The sequence below is a fragment of the Cervus canadensis genome, chromosome 32 (genome assembly GCF_019320065.1).
Source record: "Cervus canadensis isolate Bull #8, Minnesota chromosome 32, ASM1932006v1, whole genome shotgun sequence".
Lineage (NCBI taxonomy): Eukaryota > Metazoa > Chordata > Mammalia > Artiodactyla > Cervidae > Cervus > Cervus canadensis.
The window spans coordinates 30,282,340-30,300,233 of record NC_057417.1 but is presented as its reverse complement, the minus strand read 5'-3'; the positions used below and the strand labels follow the sequence as shown (position 1 = coordinate 30,300,233).

At 44.1% G+C, this 17,894-nt stretch overlaps 1 protein-coding gene and 1 non-coding gene across 3 annotated transcripts in view; one reads left to right on the top strand and one right to left on the bottom strand.

The window, feature by feature from the left end:
• Nucleotides 1–744: 744 nt before the first annotated feature.
• Nucleotides 745–816, bottom strand: TRNAC-ACA. Its single transcript has one exon. It is a non-coding gene; the product is annotated as a tRNA-Cys (tRNA).
• A 1,853-nt stretch (nucleotides 817–2,669) lies between these two features.
• The window catches only part of LOC122432818 (cytochrome P450 3A24), a 43,535-nt gene continuing 28,310 nt past the window's right edge, over nucleotides 2,670–17,894 (top strand). Inside the window, exons 1-3 of one of the 2 annotated variants that reach the window (XM_043455037.1) lie at nucleotides 2,670–2,673; nucleotides 9,744–9,837; nucleotides 16,856–16,908. In XM_043455037.1, coding sequence (XP_043310972.1) covers nucleotides 16,901–16,908 — 8 coding nt within the window. In that variant the 5' untranslated portion in view covers nucleotides 2,670–2,673; nucleotides 9,744–9,837; nucleotides 16,856–16,900. Of the gene's footprint in view, nucleotides 2,674–5,602; nucleotides 5,795–9,743; nucleotides 9,838–16,855; nucleotides 16,909–17,894 lie in introns of those variants that run through there. The other variant, XM_043455036.1, reaches the window with a different exon arrangement.

Here is a 17,894-nt window from a genome sequence, read left to right as displayed (position 1 = left end):
TGGGTCTTCCCAGTGCACCAGGCCCCAGCAATTGTCTCATGCATCCCACCTGGAAGCAGTCCCACTTCTGGGCATACACACTGAGGAAACCAGATCTGAAAGAGACACGTTCACCCCAATGTTCATCACAGCACTGTTTATAATAGCCAGGACATGGAAGCAACCTAGATGCCCATCAGCAGACGAATTGATAAGGAAGCTGTGGTACATATACACCATGGAATATTACTCAGCCATTAAAAAGAATTCATTTGAATCAGTTCCAATGAGATGGATGAAACTGGAGTCCATTATACAGAGTGAAGTAAGCCAGAAAGATAAAGAACATTACAGCATACTAACACATATATATGGAATTTAGAAAGATGGTAACGATAACCCTATATGCAAAACAGAAAAAGAGACACAGAAGTACAGAACAGACTTTTGAGCTTGTATATTTTTGAGATTAATCCTTCATCTGTTGCTTCATTTGCTATTATTTTCTCCCAATCTGAGGGCTGTCTTTTCACCTTGCTTATAGTTTCCTTTGTTGTGCAAAAGCTTTTAAGTTTCATTAGGTCCCATTTGTTTATTTTTTAAGCTTCTGTTTTTACATCTGTAAGTGAAAGTGAAAGAAAGTGAAGTCGCTCAGTCGTGTCCGACTCTTTTGCGACCCCATGGACTGTAGCCTACCAGGCTCCTCCCATAGGATTTTCCAGGCAAGAGTACTGGAAAAGTTGCCATTTCTTTCTCCAGAGGATCTTCCCCAGCCAGGGATTGAACCCAGGTCTCCCGCATTGTAGGCAGACGCTTTACCGTCTGAGCCACCAGGGAAGTCTTTACATCTGTAAAGTGGGAATCAAAAATGCCAGCACTGCATATCTCACAGAGTTCATAGGGAAACCAGCTAAGAGAGACGTGGAAGAACTTTCTTGGCTTCTCTGGTGGCTCATACCATAAAGAGTGTGCCTGCAGTGCAGGGGACCTGGGCTTGGTCCCTGTGTTGGGAAGAACCCCTGGAGAAGGGCATGGCAACCCACTGCAGTGTTCTTGCCTGGGAAATCCCATGAATGGAGGAGCCTGGCAGGTTACAGTCCATGGGGTCTCAAAGAGTCAGACACAACAGAGCAACTTCACTTTCCTATTCCTGAAAGAAATTTCTAAGGTGTACTGTGCAGTAGATATGTTAGTGATTCATTTGTCAAGAAAGATAAACTCAGGAATGGAGTAGAAAGTGAGCAGCCATGAGGTCCTTCTCATCCTTTTGCTATGAAGTCCATGGAAGTGCATCTGCTTAAGGGCATATGTGTGTGTTTCTTCATGGTGGGATGTGTGTGGGTCAGAAAGAACATCCCCGTACCTCGCCCCAGTCCCTACTGACTGGCTTACTAAGGGCCCTCACCTTGTCTCTGTGTTGGGGCAGAGCTCTGGTTACAGACCTGTGATCTGTGAAATTGGAATCTAACGCATAAATCAATCCAGAGCAACATGGCCTCCCCATACTGTGAGCAATTCTCTCAGCCAATGTAAGTCAAGACAGGCTTCCCAGAAGAGGAGTCACCTCTAAAAGGACAGGAATAGCAGACTGACGGGGCCTCTTGCATCACTGAGTCCCTGACACCGTGCTCACCTCTCCTGGTATCTGAGCCTAATGCCCAATTCCATGCATGTTCTTTGATTTCCATCTCTGACTGATTGCTAAGGTCTGAAAAGATAAGCCGTGAATAGTTGATGAGGACACTGTGTTCCTAAAACATGTATAATTAGTTTACCTTGGCAGTACTATAATTGTCTGTTTCTCTCTTTCTTCCACCTGAGTAATATCTGGATCTTAGTCATATCTGTACATGAAACACTTGGAATAGAGCTTTCACTGAGGCCATCAGTACACAAATGACCAGAGGAGAGATGTGAGGTGTGGGGTGCTCTTAAGGCACATGCCTTCATTCACAGTCTTCATATGTGAGACTTTTCAACTCAGGTGTGTCTGCTGTGGAACAAAGGGAACAAAGATCATGTCTTCTGTTATTTCCCTTGTAGAGCAAGGCCGTTTGCCTTTGCTAGGACATGGCTCTGGCTACACATTTTCCCCAGGACATGACTAGACTGTTGCCACTGGGATAGATTCCAACCAGCTGGACCAGGCCCTGAGGTGAATTGGGAAGGTGATGACGTGTAAGGCTTAGTGAGAAAACCATCATATTGGCATATGTTTTGGAGGAAGGTGAAAGTATATAGTTTCCACAAGGATTTTGTTTCCAAGAAGAATAAGAAAGGCTGTGGGTTTAGCTGAGTGAATTAAGTTGTCAGTAGTTATCAGATGTACCATAATCTCTTCATGGGGGATGTATTTTGTGTTCCTTTCAGTGGGGAATATAGACAGGTGGGTCCTCATGACACAACCTGTTCTTGTTCCTGCGAGGTAAGATGAAGTCCTGGGTTCTTTAGACCCATGGGGGAGCCCCTGGCCAGGGGTATACATGGAGATAGAAGCCAGAATTGTAACCAATGTGCTGCTTCAGCCTTGGGTCTCACTATTTCACACAGTGACCCTCATCATGAAACAGCAAACTTTGAATACTGGTATTTCAGAGCAGAAGACTTGCCATCTTTCTTCATACTATTTATAACGTATTTTGATCAATAGTTGTTGGGAAGCCACTTGTAGTAACTAAACCTGTTTCTCTATGTGTATGTGGGGGGTTATAGCATGACCCTCCTTAATGCTACCCAGTGTTTGTGTGTGCTTAGTCACTGAAACATGTCCCACTCTTTGCAACACCATAGGCCATCAACCTCTGTCCATGGGATTCTCCAGGCAGGAATACTGGAGTGGGTAGACATTCCCCCCGCCAGGGGATCATCCTGACCCAGGGATCAAACCTGGGTCTCCTGCATTACAGGCGGATTGTTTATAGTCGGGCCTTCAGGGAACCCCAAAAGGGATCCAGAAAAGGCACCAAAAGGGGCAGAAATGTATCAAAATTCCTCAGACTTTCTGACTTTCCCTGAGGATCATCTTCCAGCTTCCCAGGTCTGTCCTTTGTCGGTACTCAAGCTTCCATCCATTTCTCTCCTTTGCTGCCTCTCTCTAGGGCTTCATTTCCTCAAGGATTCCAGAGGTATGCTCCATACTGAGCTTGGTTGTGTGTACAACTTCCTCCACCGGGAGGCCCCTCCCAAGGGAGGGGACTGTATGGCTTCTAGTCCACAATCCAGCACAATACCATCACCTGAATTAACTCACTTGGACTGAAGCAATGGACCTATAAATGTGTTCAGACAATACAATTCTCATTGGAATGTGCATTTTCACAGGGGCCTCCTGGAAGAAATCTGAGCCCAAAGATGACAAACTGATGCTAGAAATTTCATGCTCCATGAGAAGCTCCCAAGGAAATAAAAAAGTGTAGGAGATATAGTTCGGACTTGCTGCATTTTACTAAAGAGACTTCCACTCACTTGGGCCAGTATGGAACAGCCCTGGGAACTCTCAGGCCAGAGTGAGGGAAAGAGTTACCAAGAGATGAGTATCACTTTCTGCAGAAGGAGTGAAAGTGAGAAAGGATAAAGGGAAAAGGAAGTGCACAAACACAGCTTACATGTCTTGTGTTTCTATTAAGTTTTAATAACCTACTAGGTTTTGTTTTTCATGTAATCCATGGTTATTCAGGCCTGGCAGATGCAGGACATGGTTCAAAGTACTGATAATGAGCCAGAGTAAATTCTCAATGCTCAGCCCTCATACTGCTCCCTTCAGGAATTCAGCAGGGGTAGAGGGAGGCCTGGGCTTCTCAGGTGGCCCTAGTGGTAAAGAACTCATCTGCCATTGCAGGAGACATAAGAGACACTGATTCAATCCCTAGGTTGGGAAGATCCCCTGGAAGAGGGCATGGCAATCCATTCCAGTATCCTTGCCTGGAGAATCCCATGGACAGAGGAGCTTGGCGGGCTACAGCCTGTGGGTCAGAGACTCAGATATGACTGAAGCGACTTAAGTGTACAAGGGGAGGCCCACCAGCAGGTGATACCAACTGCTACTCTAGGCCTCCTCTGTATCAGCTCCTTGTTACCCAATAAAAATTCCCTGTCTGTGCATGCTAAGTTGCTACAGTAGTGTCCAACTCTTTGTGACCCTGTGGACTGTAGCCCTCCAGGCTCTGCCATGGGATTCTCTGGCAAGAATACTGGAGTTGGTTGCCATTTCCTCCTCCAGGGGATCTTCCCACCCCAGGGATCTAACCTGTGTATCTTAGGTCTCCTGTGTTAGCAAGTGGGATTCTTTTCTTTTACCACTAGTGCCACCTGGGAAGCCCCCAAATGCCCTACATGTCCACAAGTGGGAACCCATCTGTTCTGACCCACCAACACCCCACATACCCCAGAGATAACGTGCCCTCATGTGGTCTTTTTGAAGTCCTGTTGCTGTACGTACCACATCACTGGTGGCTAAGGATGTTGGGGTCCTCTTGGCCATTGGGCTGCTTTTTTCTCTCTCTTTACACCCTTTGATCTTGGATTGCAACCTTTCCAGAGAGAGGAGATGATTCTTTGAGCTAGAGTCTGACTTGAAGGATACTCTGAGGGTGGGACAGGAGTGAGCCTGAATTGATACCATTGGTGCAGCCATCACCCTCTCCTCCATGTCCTGCCTCTCCTTCTGGGGCCCTCTTGTCAACAGGATCCTGGTGGATTCTTCTGAAAATACAGAGACAGTGACCAAGGCCCAGTCAGGGCCTCTTGGTGTGTCAACAATTCAGGAAGATGGCATGGTCACCAAAGAGCCACAGGGAGAGGGCACACAGGTGCCCAGTGGTTTTACCTCTACCAACTCAATCCATCTACCTTTCTGGATGCCCACTCTACAGAAAGGCTCTGCTAGGTACCTGGTATGTGACTGTGGCTAGTATCCAGCATGTGCCCAAGCTCTTGATCCACTGAAGGGACTAGACTGGGAAACTGACTGTGGTGTGGGAGATAGTAGAATTGTGTGCAGGGGACAGTTCCCCAGAGGAGGAAATTGTTATATCTGCTGAAGGAGGTTGGTTTGGGAAATCTCTAACACAGATGTTCTGTCTGAGCTTTATTTGGAAGCATAATTAAGAGCCTACATGGGACACAGGGGCATTCCTAGGCAGAAAAAAAAAATCATATGAGTAACAATAGCAATCAGTACAGCCATCTTGTTTGACCCCCTAGAAAGAGATGGCACCTGACTCCAGTATTCTTGCCTGGGAAATCCCATGGACAGAGGAGCCTGTCGGGCTGCTGTCCATGCGGTCACAAAGAGTGGGACACGACTTAGCAACTAAACCACCACCACCATCTTGTTTGAAGGATTTCAAACATTTTGGACTGCAGGCAACCACAGAGATGGGGCAGTCTAGAGGAGAATTAAAGCCAGTGGCTTTATTTGAGTTTCTGTAACCTTTGGGCTTACTTCTAACATTGACTGAGTTGTTTATTGATTTCCTACAGAATATGAACTCAAGGGAGGTCAAATTGTAATGTGTATGATGTTCGGCCAACTACCAAGGCAGAGGGGGCTACTGCAGGTGGAGCCCAGGTGGCCCTTCTATTGGTTGCAGCTCCAGCTCCACCTCCTTTCTCAGCACATAAATCTCCCAACCAGACTGAATCTCTGCCTAATGTGAACAGAAGCTCCACACTCAGAGGCAGGCAGAGAGCAGCACACACAGCTGAGAGGAAACTCAGAGGAGGGAATCGCCAAGAAAGTGGCCATGGAGCTGATCCCAAGCTTTTCCGTGGAAACCTGGGTTCTCCTGGCTACCAGCCTGGTGCTTCTCTATGTGTGAGTAACTGTTAGGCTCATCTCCTCTGTAACCTGAGTCTTGGGGTGCTAATCAGGAAAGGGGGTTCCCTTAGTTTTTTAAAGTTCAAAGGAAATAGAGGGGAAGTTGCTGAAGCATCAGGTGCTATGAGCACAAAATGGGTTATTATTGATCTTACCCACATCTGTTGAAGGAGTTAACTTTACTCCTGAGTTGCTGTTAGTATAGTTAGGAGGGTTTGTGACATTATTTGTTCCAGTAAATGACCCTCTGATTGACTACCGGTTTGCATGGACCTAGATTAGTCAACTAGAGTTCATCAAAGGCAAATTAAAAACAACTGACCCACGTGCAGCATAGTCCTCACTGATTCCCACTGGGGAATTCCAGGCTGGGAATCCCGGGGGCAAGAATCAACGTGGGTTTTTGTTTCATTCTCTCTGACTTCTGGATTCTGTACCTGCTGCAAGAGACATGAGGAAGGACTGGCCCCTTTGTCACTCAGGAGTTACTGCTCTGGACCCTCCTTCCAGGTGTCACTTACACAAGGCACCGGGTACATCCAGACTTTGCTGGGCGGCCCGAGACTGAGCAACTCTTTTTTCACACTCAGCTGTCCCCCCTTTCTGTGTCCCTCCTCAGGGCATCCCTTCCTAAGACTCAATTCCCGCACTCTGTACTCTGCAGAGATTGTCTAGTTTCCAAATGAGAAATCCTAAGATCTGAGGAGACTTGGTAAAAATCTTGAAATTATATTCATTTCTTTCACCTTTTCTTTCAATCTCTGGAAGGGTTAGAATCAATGTACATATTTTCTTTCCCCTGTGATACAAAATCTACTAAGCCTACAAGAGGCACAAGCCCCAGAGTCCAATTTGGATTTTATTTCCCCTGTATAAGTGTGGCACAGAAGGTTGAATCAAAACCATCTAGCAGAAAAATTCCATTCAATGTTGAGATTCTGTTATCATGGACTAGGTTGGGAGAGGAGTTACTTCCAAAGAGTGATTAGAGAGATACCCCTACAAATCACATTTAGGTTTGTGTCAATTTCATTTTTATTAAGTGTAGGAAATCATGATGACATGTACGTGGGTAATATTAACCTCATTTTAATTACTTGAAAGAAGTATTAGGAATTTAAGGTATTGCAGCAACATATTTTCTGTCTGATATTATAAAATTAATTGGTACAGTTTAATTTCATTCTATTTAGTACTAGATTTTAAAAATTGATATGAGATTTCCAGAATATGTTTTTTCCCTGAAGGATAAAAGAGGACTGTTGTCCAGTACCTAGAAAAGTATGTAAATAAATTCACCCTCAAGAATAATGCCTGGAATATGAATCTATTATAGTAAAATATTCCTGTGATATATCTTTTTAAATATACATGTCCAGGAGGGAGGCTATTTTAATCTTCAGGGCAGGTGAGTATACATGCCTGGGAGACAGTGATGATATGAGAGGCATCCAGAAAGAGATCGGGATGGAAGGGAGAATATTCCTCTCTCCTCAGAGCAGACCCCCCAGAGTTACTCCTCAGACCTGGTCCCACAGGAGGTCAACAGGGTTGGCATCTCATTTGCTGGAAGCCTGGGGACAAGACACAATCTCAGTCACACTGTGTGTGGTCCGTCTGACAGTGGGGCTGGTACTAGCCAGTGTCCCCACCAGGCAAACATCCCTGTAGCCTGAGAAGGTACTGGTGCAGCCAGGAATCAGCTGCTGCAGGCAATGCTCTCGTTATGCTGACACAATGTAAAGACTATAAAAATGTTGGCTTTATCTTTAGCCCCTTGCTTTTTACCCAAAATAGCATTACTGCACCAAAAAGTGAAAAGCTAGAAAGAAGCCAAATAATTCACTCAGTCCATCTGCTGCCTTGGTGGAACCAAGTGAATTTAGACACTAGACCAGATCTTTCTGTGGGACCTGTATTGCCAACATGTTCACTCAATTGCTTGGCATCACTGTTGAGCTCATGTAGCACACTGAAGGTTCAGAAACAGAAATTGACTTGCCCTGTTTGTGAAGACAGAGGGAGCAACTGGGGTTTGAATAGCCCAGGCCATCCCTTTTGTGGTGATTGGTGCCCACACCTCCACCACTTGTTCTGGAGGAAAGAGAGAGATAGCCAACTGGGCTTGGCCAAGGTACCTTTGTGTGCACTTCCAACATAGGTATTTTCCTGAAACTTTTTGGGTTTCTCTTATCACATACTGTAAGATTGCTAGATTTATACAGAGATTTGAACCTGTGCTACCTTAAAGGCTACCTTCCAAAGAAAGAGAGACAGGAGCTTAGTCCAATATTCTGGAGTTTTTTATGGTCACTTGTTTTTGGTCACACACAGTCTTTTGCTCTACACGGGAAGGTAACTGAAGACTAGGAGCCTCCATATCTCTTAGCTGAATGTGCCTGCAGGGCATTTTGAACCATTTATACATAGCGTGCTTTTCAGCTATACCTTATTAATTTGCCTCTACAGAGTTAGTCTTGGAGGCCTAGCAAGTTCATGTTTAAACCATTGACGGCAGCCTCTTCCTTCAGCCTCTCTTTTCCTGAACTCTGTCATCTCTCAGGAACACCAGAGTGAGCAGGCTTGCAATGATCCATATCCTGGAGTTGTGGGCTTGCACACATAATACATGAAGGATAACCTGTATGGAGGCCTGCCATCGGGAGCACCAGCCTCGATTGGTTTTTAAGATAGTTGAAGTGCAAAGCAGGAGTATAGCTGCTTTGTGACTGAGCATCTTTAGAAAAACGAATGTATTTCAGGCCCTGGGCTTAGCAGGTGATTGGAGGACGAAATGCCATGAATTGGGGAATGGTCTGGAGATGGATCCTTTAGTCATTGATTCATTTATACAGTTTCAGAGAACAAAAGGGTCAATCACCCTTTTTTATAGTTCAAGTCAACCAAATTGCCTGGTGACAGAGTCATGGGTGTAACTGAAAGGTACTCAATTTCTATGATGGCAATGGAAGGCTTGAACACAGTTTTCATTATACAGACAAGAACACTGTGCTTGTTTTAAGGCCTGCTTGTGAAGACAGAGTTAAGAAGAATCAGATCTTAAAATGAGGTCAGATCATGGAGAGAGAACCCACTCCAGTGTTCTTGCCTGGAGATTCGCAGGGACGGGGGAGTCTGGTGGGCTGCTGTCTATGGGGTCGCACAGAGTCAGACACGACTGAAGCAATTTAGCAGCAGCAGCAGCAGCAGGGAGGGAGCTCTGATGCATTGGCCACTTGATGGGAAGAGCTTACTCATTGGAAAAGACCCTGATGTTGGGAATGATTGAGGGCAGGAGGAGAAGAGGGAGACAGAGGATGAGATGGTTGGATAGTATCACTGACTCAATGAACATGAGTTTAAGCAAACTCCAGGAGATAGGGAAGGACAGGGAAGCCTGGCATGTTGCAGTCCATAGAGTCACAAAGAATCGGACATGACTGAGTGACTAAACAACAAAACAATACAGAGGAAAGGAAAAGGATAAGAACAATGCCAAGGTAGACTCTAGTAACTCTTGTCATTAGGCAGATGCAGTTAACCAAAATCTCATGTTTGATACAGAAAAAAAGTTTCCCCTTTGTATCTAGAATGAGAATCTCTAAATCATGGAAGAGTTAACTTGCTGAATACATATGAATGAATTTTTTGGAGGAATTACAGCCTAAACCTCTCAGGAGCCCTCAAATTTAAGCATTTATCAAGCATCCACTTTAGGATTGGGACCTTCAAGATTTCACTTGATGGTGAAAGTGATATTGTCTCGCTGTGGAAGAGGGAAATAAGATGATGAATGAAAGTAATTATTGCTTTTGGAATTGCTGTTATTATTTATCACCTACATGTTACGTCTCTAGGTTGACAGTTCCAGTTCCGAGTCTGTGACTGGCCAACTCCACACTTATTCCACAATCCCTGATCTGGATTTTCTCTTTTCAATTTATAGATATGGAACTTATTCACATGGACTGTTTAAGAAGCTGGGGGTTCCTGGGCCAAGACCTCTGCCTTATTTTGGAAACATTCTGTCCTACCGAAAGGTGTGTGTTGTTTGATGTCCCTTTATCGCTTCTTATGATTGCAAATCCCAGCTGATTGCATAGTAAAAGTTCTCCTCCTCAGGAGGCAGATGAGAGTTTTCTTACTTCCCAGAAATGGCATCATAGACCCCATCCACACTTGCCCTCTTTACCCAAGGCCTCTATTGTCAGCCGTCAGGAGCCTCAGGTTTGCCTCCTCAGACAGCTGAACTCTCTGGCTGAGTCAGCACAAGACTTGAAGTTCCATCTTGTAAGCTTTGTGAAGAGGATCTTCTCTCCTCCAGGTGCAATTCCCAGCAAGGCACAGTCCTACTAATTGTCAGGAAAAAGCATGAAGGGATGCCTGGTCGTGGGTCTCAAGCAGCGTAGCGTACAGTCAGTTGTATCCTGTTGGTTGCATAAGCTCTGGGTACCCTTTTTTCTCCTTTCTCCTGAATTGCTTGGATGCTTCGGTTCTAATGTATCAGGTAATTTGTACATATTTGGATTCTCTCAAGAACTGCTAATGCCTGCATTTTTTTTTTCTTTTTTTCCATTTTCTGCTCTACCTCTTGCTACACATGACATCTTTTGGGATATGAAAAACTGAACAAAAGCTTTCTGCTTTTCTTCTGTGCCTTCAAAGCAGGCACCTCACGGATGAGTTTGAGCAGGGAATGAGTGTAACTGAGACAAGATGGTGGTTGTCTAATTGCTTCAGATACTTAACCACTAAATAAGTCGTAGAGTTTCTAAAAATAAGGCAGAATCACATATACAAAAATCACTAGAAAGGATATGATTTGACATAATTATTAGACGTTTAATTTAACTGAAAGGAATGTACCAGGTGGCAGATGGACTGTGAATTCTGATATTCATTCAGCTCTGGTGCCTCCCCCAGGGCCCTGCCCCTGAACTGAAGGTCGTGAGCTGCGTTCCGATGAGCAGGGGCAGAGCCCCGTGTGCAGGCTGCTGTCCGGCTCAGATTTCCTGTCCTGCAGACATGAGGCTTGTTTCTCAGATCCTTATCCTCCCAACTGAGGTCTTCACTGTCTCATTACTGCTTCAGAACTTCCTGAACTTTTTCCCATCTGGAGAAGTAGTAATTTCCTCTTCACCTTTCCCAGATGAACTCCTTAGTAGATGCACCCCAACCCACATTTCTGAGACCTTCATTTACTTATTAAAGCATTAAATATCATGATAGAAACTTAGGGACAGGCTTTTTTTTTTTTAATTATAGAAGTAAAAACTCAGGCCAGGTTTTTTTTTTTTTTTTTTCCTGTGTGTATGTGTGCGTAGCAGAGTTTTATTAAAGTATAAAAAGGACAGAGAAAGTTTCTGAGACAGACATCAGAAGGGGGATGGAGAGTGTCCCCCTCACTAGTCTTAGCAAGGGAGCTATACACATTTTTAATTGGGTATTACAATAAATCAAAAGAATGTCTCAAGTTTGTAAAGGTCTTACCAGATCCACTCCCACAATTTACAAGTTTCAAGATAACAAGATTAGTCAGAAGGTTCTTGCTAAGGAGAAACGTCCTCAAGCAAGATACATTGTTATATTGACTAAGACAAATCAGTATAGGAAAAAATATTTGTCCTTTTCTCCTTGAGAGCCCCAGACCCCTTTCTTCTCCTTGGGGAATCCGTAATTTTTATCTGCCTAGGAATTGACTCTCTCATTCCCCCCTTTTCTTTTAGGAGAATTATGTTGCCAAGGGAAAGGGGCATCATTTTCATCCCATAACTACTTCCTGCTGTTGTGGGGTGTAGTCCCTAAATTGTTGCGGCAACATATTCTCCTAACCCTCATGTTGAGGGTGTCTGATCCAGGGGCCCCAGGTAATAGTTTGAGGAGCCTGTGGCATTCATAGGAGCTTGAACAACCATTTGTAACTTAAGAGGTTTTAGCCGGTTAGAAACAAATCCAGTTACATAGTTATAGATGTAAGGCAAACTGGTCATTAAACCAAGTTAAAACATAATCAAAACTAAAAGTTACATTATGTCCATAGTTACACCAGTCCATCTTAGGATTGTTAGATGTCATCAGATCAAGAAGAGGCATCACATACGATTGTTGTTCATGAAGGTATATGCAGAGTTGAAGAAAGTCCTTTCCTTGAAGCAGAGAAACCCACCACGAGAAGCCTTCAATTGATGAGGAGGGGGAGTGCTCTGCAGACCCAGCAATTAGACCAATTGTGGAGTCTGAGTCTGGGGTCACCTCCCAGAGTTCTCTTAATGTCTGTTGAAAAGCTGAAAGCTGAGTCACATAGTTAGTTAATTCTAAGGCTTTAGGATCTATGACAGTATCTGTGTGCAAAAACAGCTTGTCATAGAGAGAGTCCCTTTTTGGGGGGGGGGCAGTTTGAGCCCTCATTAAAAGCCAGGCAAGTCCCCCACAACCTGGAATCCAAATGTGGCAATAGCCTGTAATGCCTAAGAATCCTCTCAATTGTTTTAAAATCATAGGTAGAGGATGATTTAGTATAGGTTTAATGTTAGAAAGTATCATCCTTCAAATCAATCACTGAAAATTATATGACTTGTTTAGGAATTTCAGGCAATAAAGTATAAGAATTAGGCAGTTATTATTCATATATCTAGAGCAAGTCTCCACTTATCATTTGACCCTTTTCACACCCAAAATAGGAGTGTTGCGTGGACTATTGTAGGGAATTAATAGCCGTTGTTCCTTTAAATTTTCAATGATACGCTTTAACCCTTTCTTAACCTCGGGTTTTAATGGATACTGCTTTTTTTTTTTTTCTTTTCTTTTTATTAGTTGGAGGCTAATTACTTTACAATATTGTAGTGGTTTTTGTCATACATTGACATGAATCAGCCATGGATTACATGTATTCCCATCCCGATCCCCCTCCCACCTCCCTCTCCACCCGATTCCTCTGGGTCTTCCAGTGCACCAGGCCGAGCACTTGTCTCATGCATCCAACCTGGACTGGTGATCTGTTTCACCCTAGATAATATACATGTTTCAATGCTGTTCTCTCGAAACATCCCACCCTCACCTTCTCCCACAGAGTCCAAAATTCTGTTCTGTACATCTGTGTCTCTTTTTCTGTTTTGCATATAGGGTTATTGCTACCATCTTTCTAAATTCCATATATATGCGTTAGTATACTGTATTGGTGTTTATCTTTCTGGCTTACTTCACTCTGTATAATGGGCTCCAGTTTCATCCATCTCATTAGAACTGATTCAAATGAATTCTTTTTAATGGCTGAGTAGGATTCCATGATACTGCTTTTGATGTGAAAATAGGTGAGGGTCACTGAGCTTGATAAGGACAGGAACAATATTTTGTGCTCGACTCACAGTTTTTCCATCAGTCCACACTTTAGGATTTACATTTTTTTTTTTTTTTTTCAGTTAAAAGAGCGGGTTCCATATTCATGAAAACAGAGGCCTGGACTTTGTTCAGTATATCCCTCCCCAGAAGGGGTGAGGGAAACTCTGGCATGATTAGAAACTCGTGAGAAAAACAGCTCAGAGTCCCAGTTGCAGCTTAAAGGATGACTGAAATAATAGCATTTGGCTTGTTCTGACAGAAGCGGACCAGGGGCTTCAGTGAGCAAAGAGAAAGCTGCCCTAGGGTCCAAAGTAAAATCGACTGGTTGGCCCACCACAGTTATTAATACCCTGGGTTCCTCAGGTGTAATTAGGATGGGAGCTTGTGTGGTGACCCCCAGGCACCTTTGGTCCTGATTGTCCAGAGAGTCTGACCCCTGGGCCCTACACCTCAGAGGGCAGTCTCTTCTCCAGTGTAGTCCTTTGCAGACTGGACATGGAGCCTGGGGCAGCATAGATGCCTGAGGGCAATCCCACTTGAGATGCCCCTCCTCTCCACAGTAATAACAAGCCCATCCCTTTTCACCTGGGTCCCTCTGGGCATTTTTCTCAGGCTGTTTCAGAGCAGGTCTAACAGCCATTGTTGGGACTTCAGTCTTTTGCCTGGTTCTTTTTTCCCTCTTATTTTCCTTCTCATATTCTCTATCATAATATACTGTTTGAGCCAGCTGTAACAGTTTTTCTAAAGACTGATTTGGTCCAAATGCCAGTTTTCATAACTTATGGCAGATATCTGGAGCCAACTGAGTGAGAAATCTATCTTTTAAGATCATTTCTCCCTCTGTAATTTCAGGATCAATGTCAGTAAACATGCGGAGAGCCTCCTGTAATCTTTATTAGGAGTTTACCAGGAGTTTCCTTCTCTCCCTGTTCTATGTCAGTCAACTTAGCATAGTTTAAAGTCTTAGCATATGCTCTCTTGAGTTCTTTAGGAATACATCTGGCAAAGTGGCTCTGTTATGGGAACTGCTTGGCTCCCAGTAGGAGGAGGGCTATTTTGTGATCCCTCTTTCCCCTTGCTTCCAAGCCATTAATCTCCAAAAGTAATGGCTTCCCCCAAAACTTGAGCTCTCAAGTCAGGAGTCAGCGTCTGTCCCAAGACATATCCTCTAAATAGTCTACCGAGACTGAGTCAAGCCCTCTTGGAAGGGTGCCCTGATTCTCAGCCTGTTCAGTTAGCAGGCCCAGATACAGGGGCAAAGAGAACAGGAGAGGGCTGAAGGTTTCACACCCAAATCTGTACCCTTAGGACACAAGTCTGGCATGTCTCACAGAGAGATAAAGAGCAACATATATGGCACTTCCATCCATTTCTTTGTTTTCTGCAGAACTGATCTAATTGTAAACAATATTGTAATTAAGAGACACTTCAACAGGCCAGTGTTCCCTGTCTTCCAAAGGATACCATGGCCATTCAGTATCACAGAAGAAGATCAGGCATGTCTTTTTAAACTCTGGGGATCAAACTTGTCCCAGTTTTGTTTTGTTTTGTTTGTTTGTTTTTAAATACATTTTAAAAGAGTGGTTCTGGAACTGTTGGCTCCCATCTGTAAGAGAGAAAAAAGCGGCATCCACAGCCATGGCTTCTTTTCACTGAAGGTGTCCCTCCCTGCTCTAGATGGGGGTGTAGACAGACTTTCCACCGAAGTTTTCCTTCCCTGGTTGGACTTAGTCTGTCCCTTACCGATGCAGGCGCCTGACTCGTCCCTCCTGGTTCTACCACCGAGATGGGGTGGAGATGCACAAGGGGTAGATTTGATGGCATTCCAAATTGATTTCTAGTCCCAGACCACCACAGCCTTTGTTTAATTTGTCAGAGTAGTTTCCCAAGCTAGGACTACTAGGGGAAGCATCCGTCTTCCCTGTGCCTATGCACATTCCCGAGTACAGTCCTGACTGCAGTAGAAATGGTGAGTCATAAAGGGATAAACAACAACCAAGATGCCCCTTCTGAGTGTCACCACGCCAGTATACGTGATAGCAAAAGGGTCGGCCAGCGAGGAAAAAGTGATTTTTGTCCTCAAGCTACTAGGACCAATCCTTCCAGTTCATTTCCACAGATTCCACAGAAAGAATATCTAAGGAGTTGAGACAAGCCACCCGAAAGCCTCTTATGGTCCACTAAAAGTTAGTGCTAACAAAGGAAGAAGCCCTTTGCATTTCCAATCTGACCATACCCTGCAATTGCCACTCTGTGTCCTCAAAAACCTCATGGTCAGCAGCAGTGCTTCTCTCCACATAGATCAGACACACAGCCGTGACAAAGACTCACTTTCAGATCACTGGTCCCTGAGGCAGGCAGCCAAGAGAGTGACCTCTAGCCTGAGAGACATTCCAGGAGTTAGAGCTCTGTCTTGCTCCCAAATGTGCGGCATGAATAGTAACGGCATGAATCACAAGTCCATTGAAAGTCTGTGATCCAGCAGATTAGGTTAGTAGTTCTAATCCTCCACACAATTACGAAATGGTCAAAGGGACCAGGGAAAGGTGACTGGGAAAGGAAAGTTCAGTCCACACGCTTTGCCCTCTTCTGGCCACTCACCTCACAGGGACATTGGGTGTCTCTTGGCATTGACAGGTTGGTATAAACCCCCGACAAGGCTCCCCTTGCTCTGGGTCTGCCTTCAGTCATTACGAGGCACTGTGAAACTGCAGAGCAGGGCTCTTCACTTGCTTTGTGCAGGGCATGTCATTCATTCACACAAGCACATCGGACAGTTAGTAAAGTAAAGCAGAAAACATGTATACTGAGAGAGCAGAGAGGCTAGAGCTCTTGAGTGTTCTTACCCTGTCTTGAAGATCCTGGACAAGCCCCAAGATGATAGCTTAACGTGAACAATGCGGATTCGTGATCTCTGAAGATTTAGCTTTGGGACCAGGGAGTGGGCTTGATCACTCAAGAGCTTTTGTGTAGCAGAGATTTACTAAAGTATAAAAAGGGACAGAGGAAGCTTCTGACATAGACATCAGAAGGGGGACGGAGAGTCTCCCTCTCGCTAGTCTTAGCAAGGGAGCTGTAACTTTTTAAATTGGTTATGACTATCAAGCCAAGTGTTTAAAATGCACTATTCCTTGTATAGTTGTGGCACCTCTCCATTTTTTTCTGTGTTGAGCTGGAAAACTAGAAGGCATGTCCACTTTGTCATTAATACACTCACTCACTCGCTTTCTCATTGAACACACACCCCTTAGACTTCTTTAAATCTGCGAGATTAAAAGATGTCACTAGTGCTTTAACTTGCTTATTCTGCTAGAATTCTAGAAAGAGCTCATGAGGTAAATGAAAAGGCTGCTAAACTAGGCGATGAAAGTGTGTGTGGGAATCTGTTACTTCCCTCAGCTTCAGTTTTCTCACATGTCCACGGTGGATTAGAGATTAAGAGATTTTAGACAACACATGCACAAGCAAAAAGCCTTCAGAAGACAAGGAGAAATTAGTATTCATTGACAGAGGTAAGTGTTTAATATCTATAATATTCAAAGAAAATTCAAGAGTGATTTTAAATTGTCAGTTTCAAATATCTCCTCTATTTTCTCTCCTTTCCCTGAAGACATTTGTGAATAAGAACTTCCCTCCAACTGCCAGTGAAAAATAGTTTTGTGAATTAGAGGCAGGATTCAATACAGTATATTAATAATGTAATATTGTTTTTCCTTGTAGGGTGTTTGTGAGTTTGATGAAGAATGTTTTAAAAAGTATGGGAAAATGTGGGGGTGAGTATTCTGAAAACTTCCATCAGACACACTTGTTATAATAATCCTGCCCTCCGCCTGGTGGTGTGGAGGGCAGTCTCAGTCCAGAGCTTCTTGGAATGAAGTCATGTGTTGTAAAGCTTGCAGGCTTACTCTACCAGAGATCCTAGAGGCCACAGGTATCCAGGTCCGCAGTCTGAATCAGGCCTGGAGAGTCACAGGTCGTCACTCTTCTCCAGACCTTGAGGCCCAGGGACTCCTAGCATTACTTTCTGTCCAGTATCTCACTCTTCTCCCCTTTTCTGTTTTTCTCTCCTTAGGTTACCATTAATTGCATAAAATGCATTATCCCAGAACATTCTAATATGTGCTCATAAATGTATCTTATGACCCTTTCCCACATGACTCTCTTTTAATTTAAACCCAATATCCTTTATTTAAATTCTGGATTTAGCATGTCTTTTTGGAAAAAGAGATGAGGGTTATAGGTTAACATAATGGGAAATCATATCTGTCAGCTTTTTACTTTTTCTGCATGTATGGAGTTTGTTTGTTTGTTTTTTAATTTTCAGATAAGATGTTCCAATAGAATTGTATTCAATAATTGTCTTATCTACTGTTTTTCTCTGACTTTGAGGAGATGTAGGGTATATATATCTAACCCAGAGTGTGTCCGGTGGGCTCTAGGAGCTGTTGGAGGTTTGGTGAGCAGAGGGAGGGGTGTCTTGTGGTGCTTCTTTGCCAAAAGCAAGTGGCAGAGGCTCTACCCATCCGGACCTCTTCATCTTCTCTCATCAGGCCCTCAGAAACCATAGGACCCTGTGAGTTGCCATGGCCCCAGACGTCAACCTGGTTGAGTGGAAAGAATCCATAGCACTGGGACACTCCTGGCCCAGCTCCAACTGCCCCTCCAACATTTAGTACTTGTGAGCTCTGGATGGAGTCCCTTTTTCATCGTGGATCCCAGTTCTCTTTTTAGAAAGTGGTTCTCATGCTTGGATGTATGA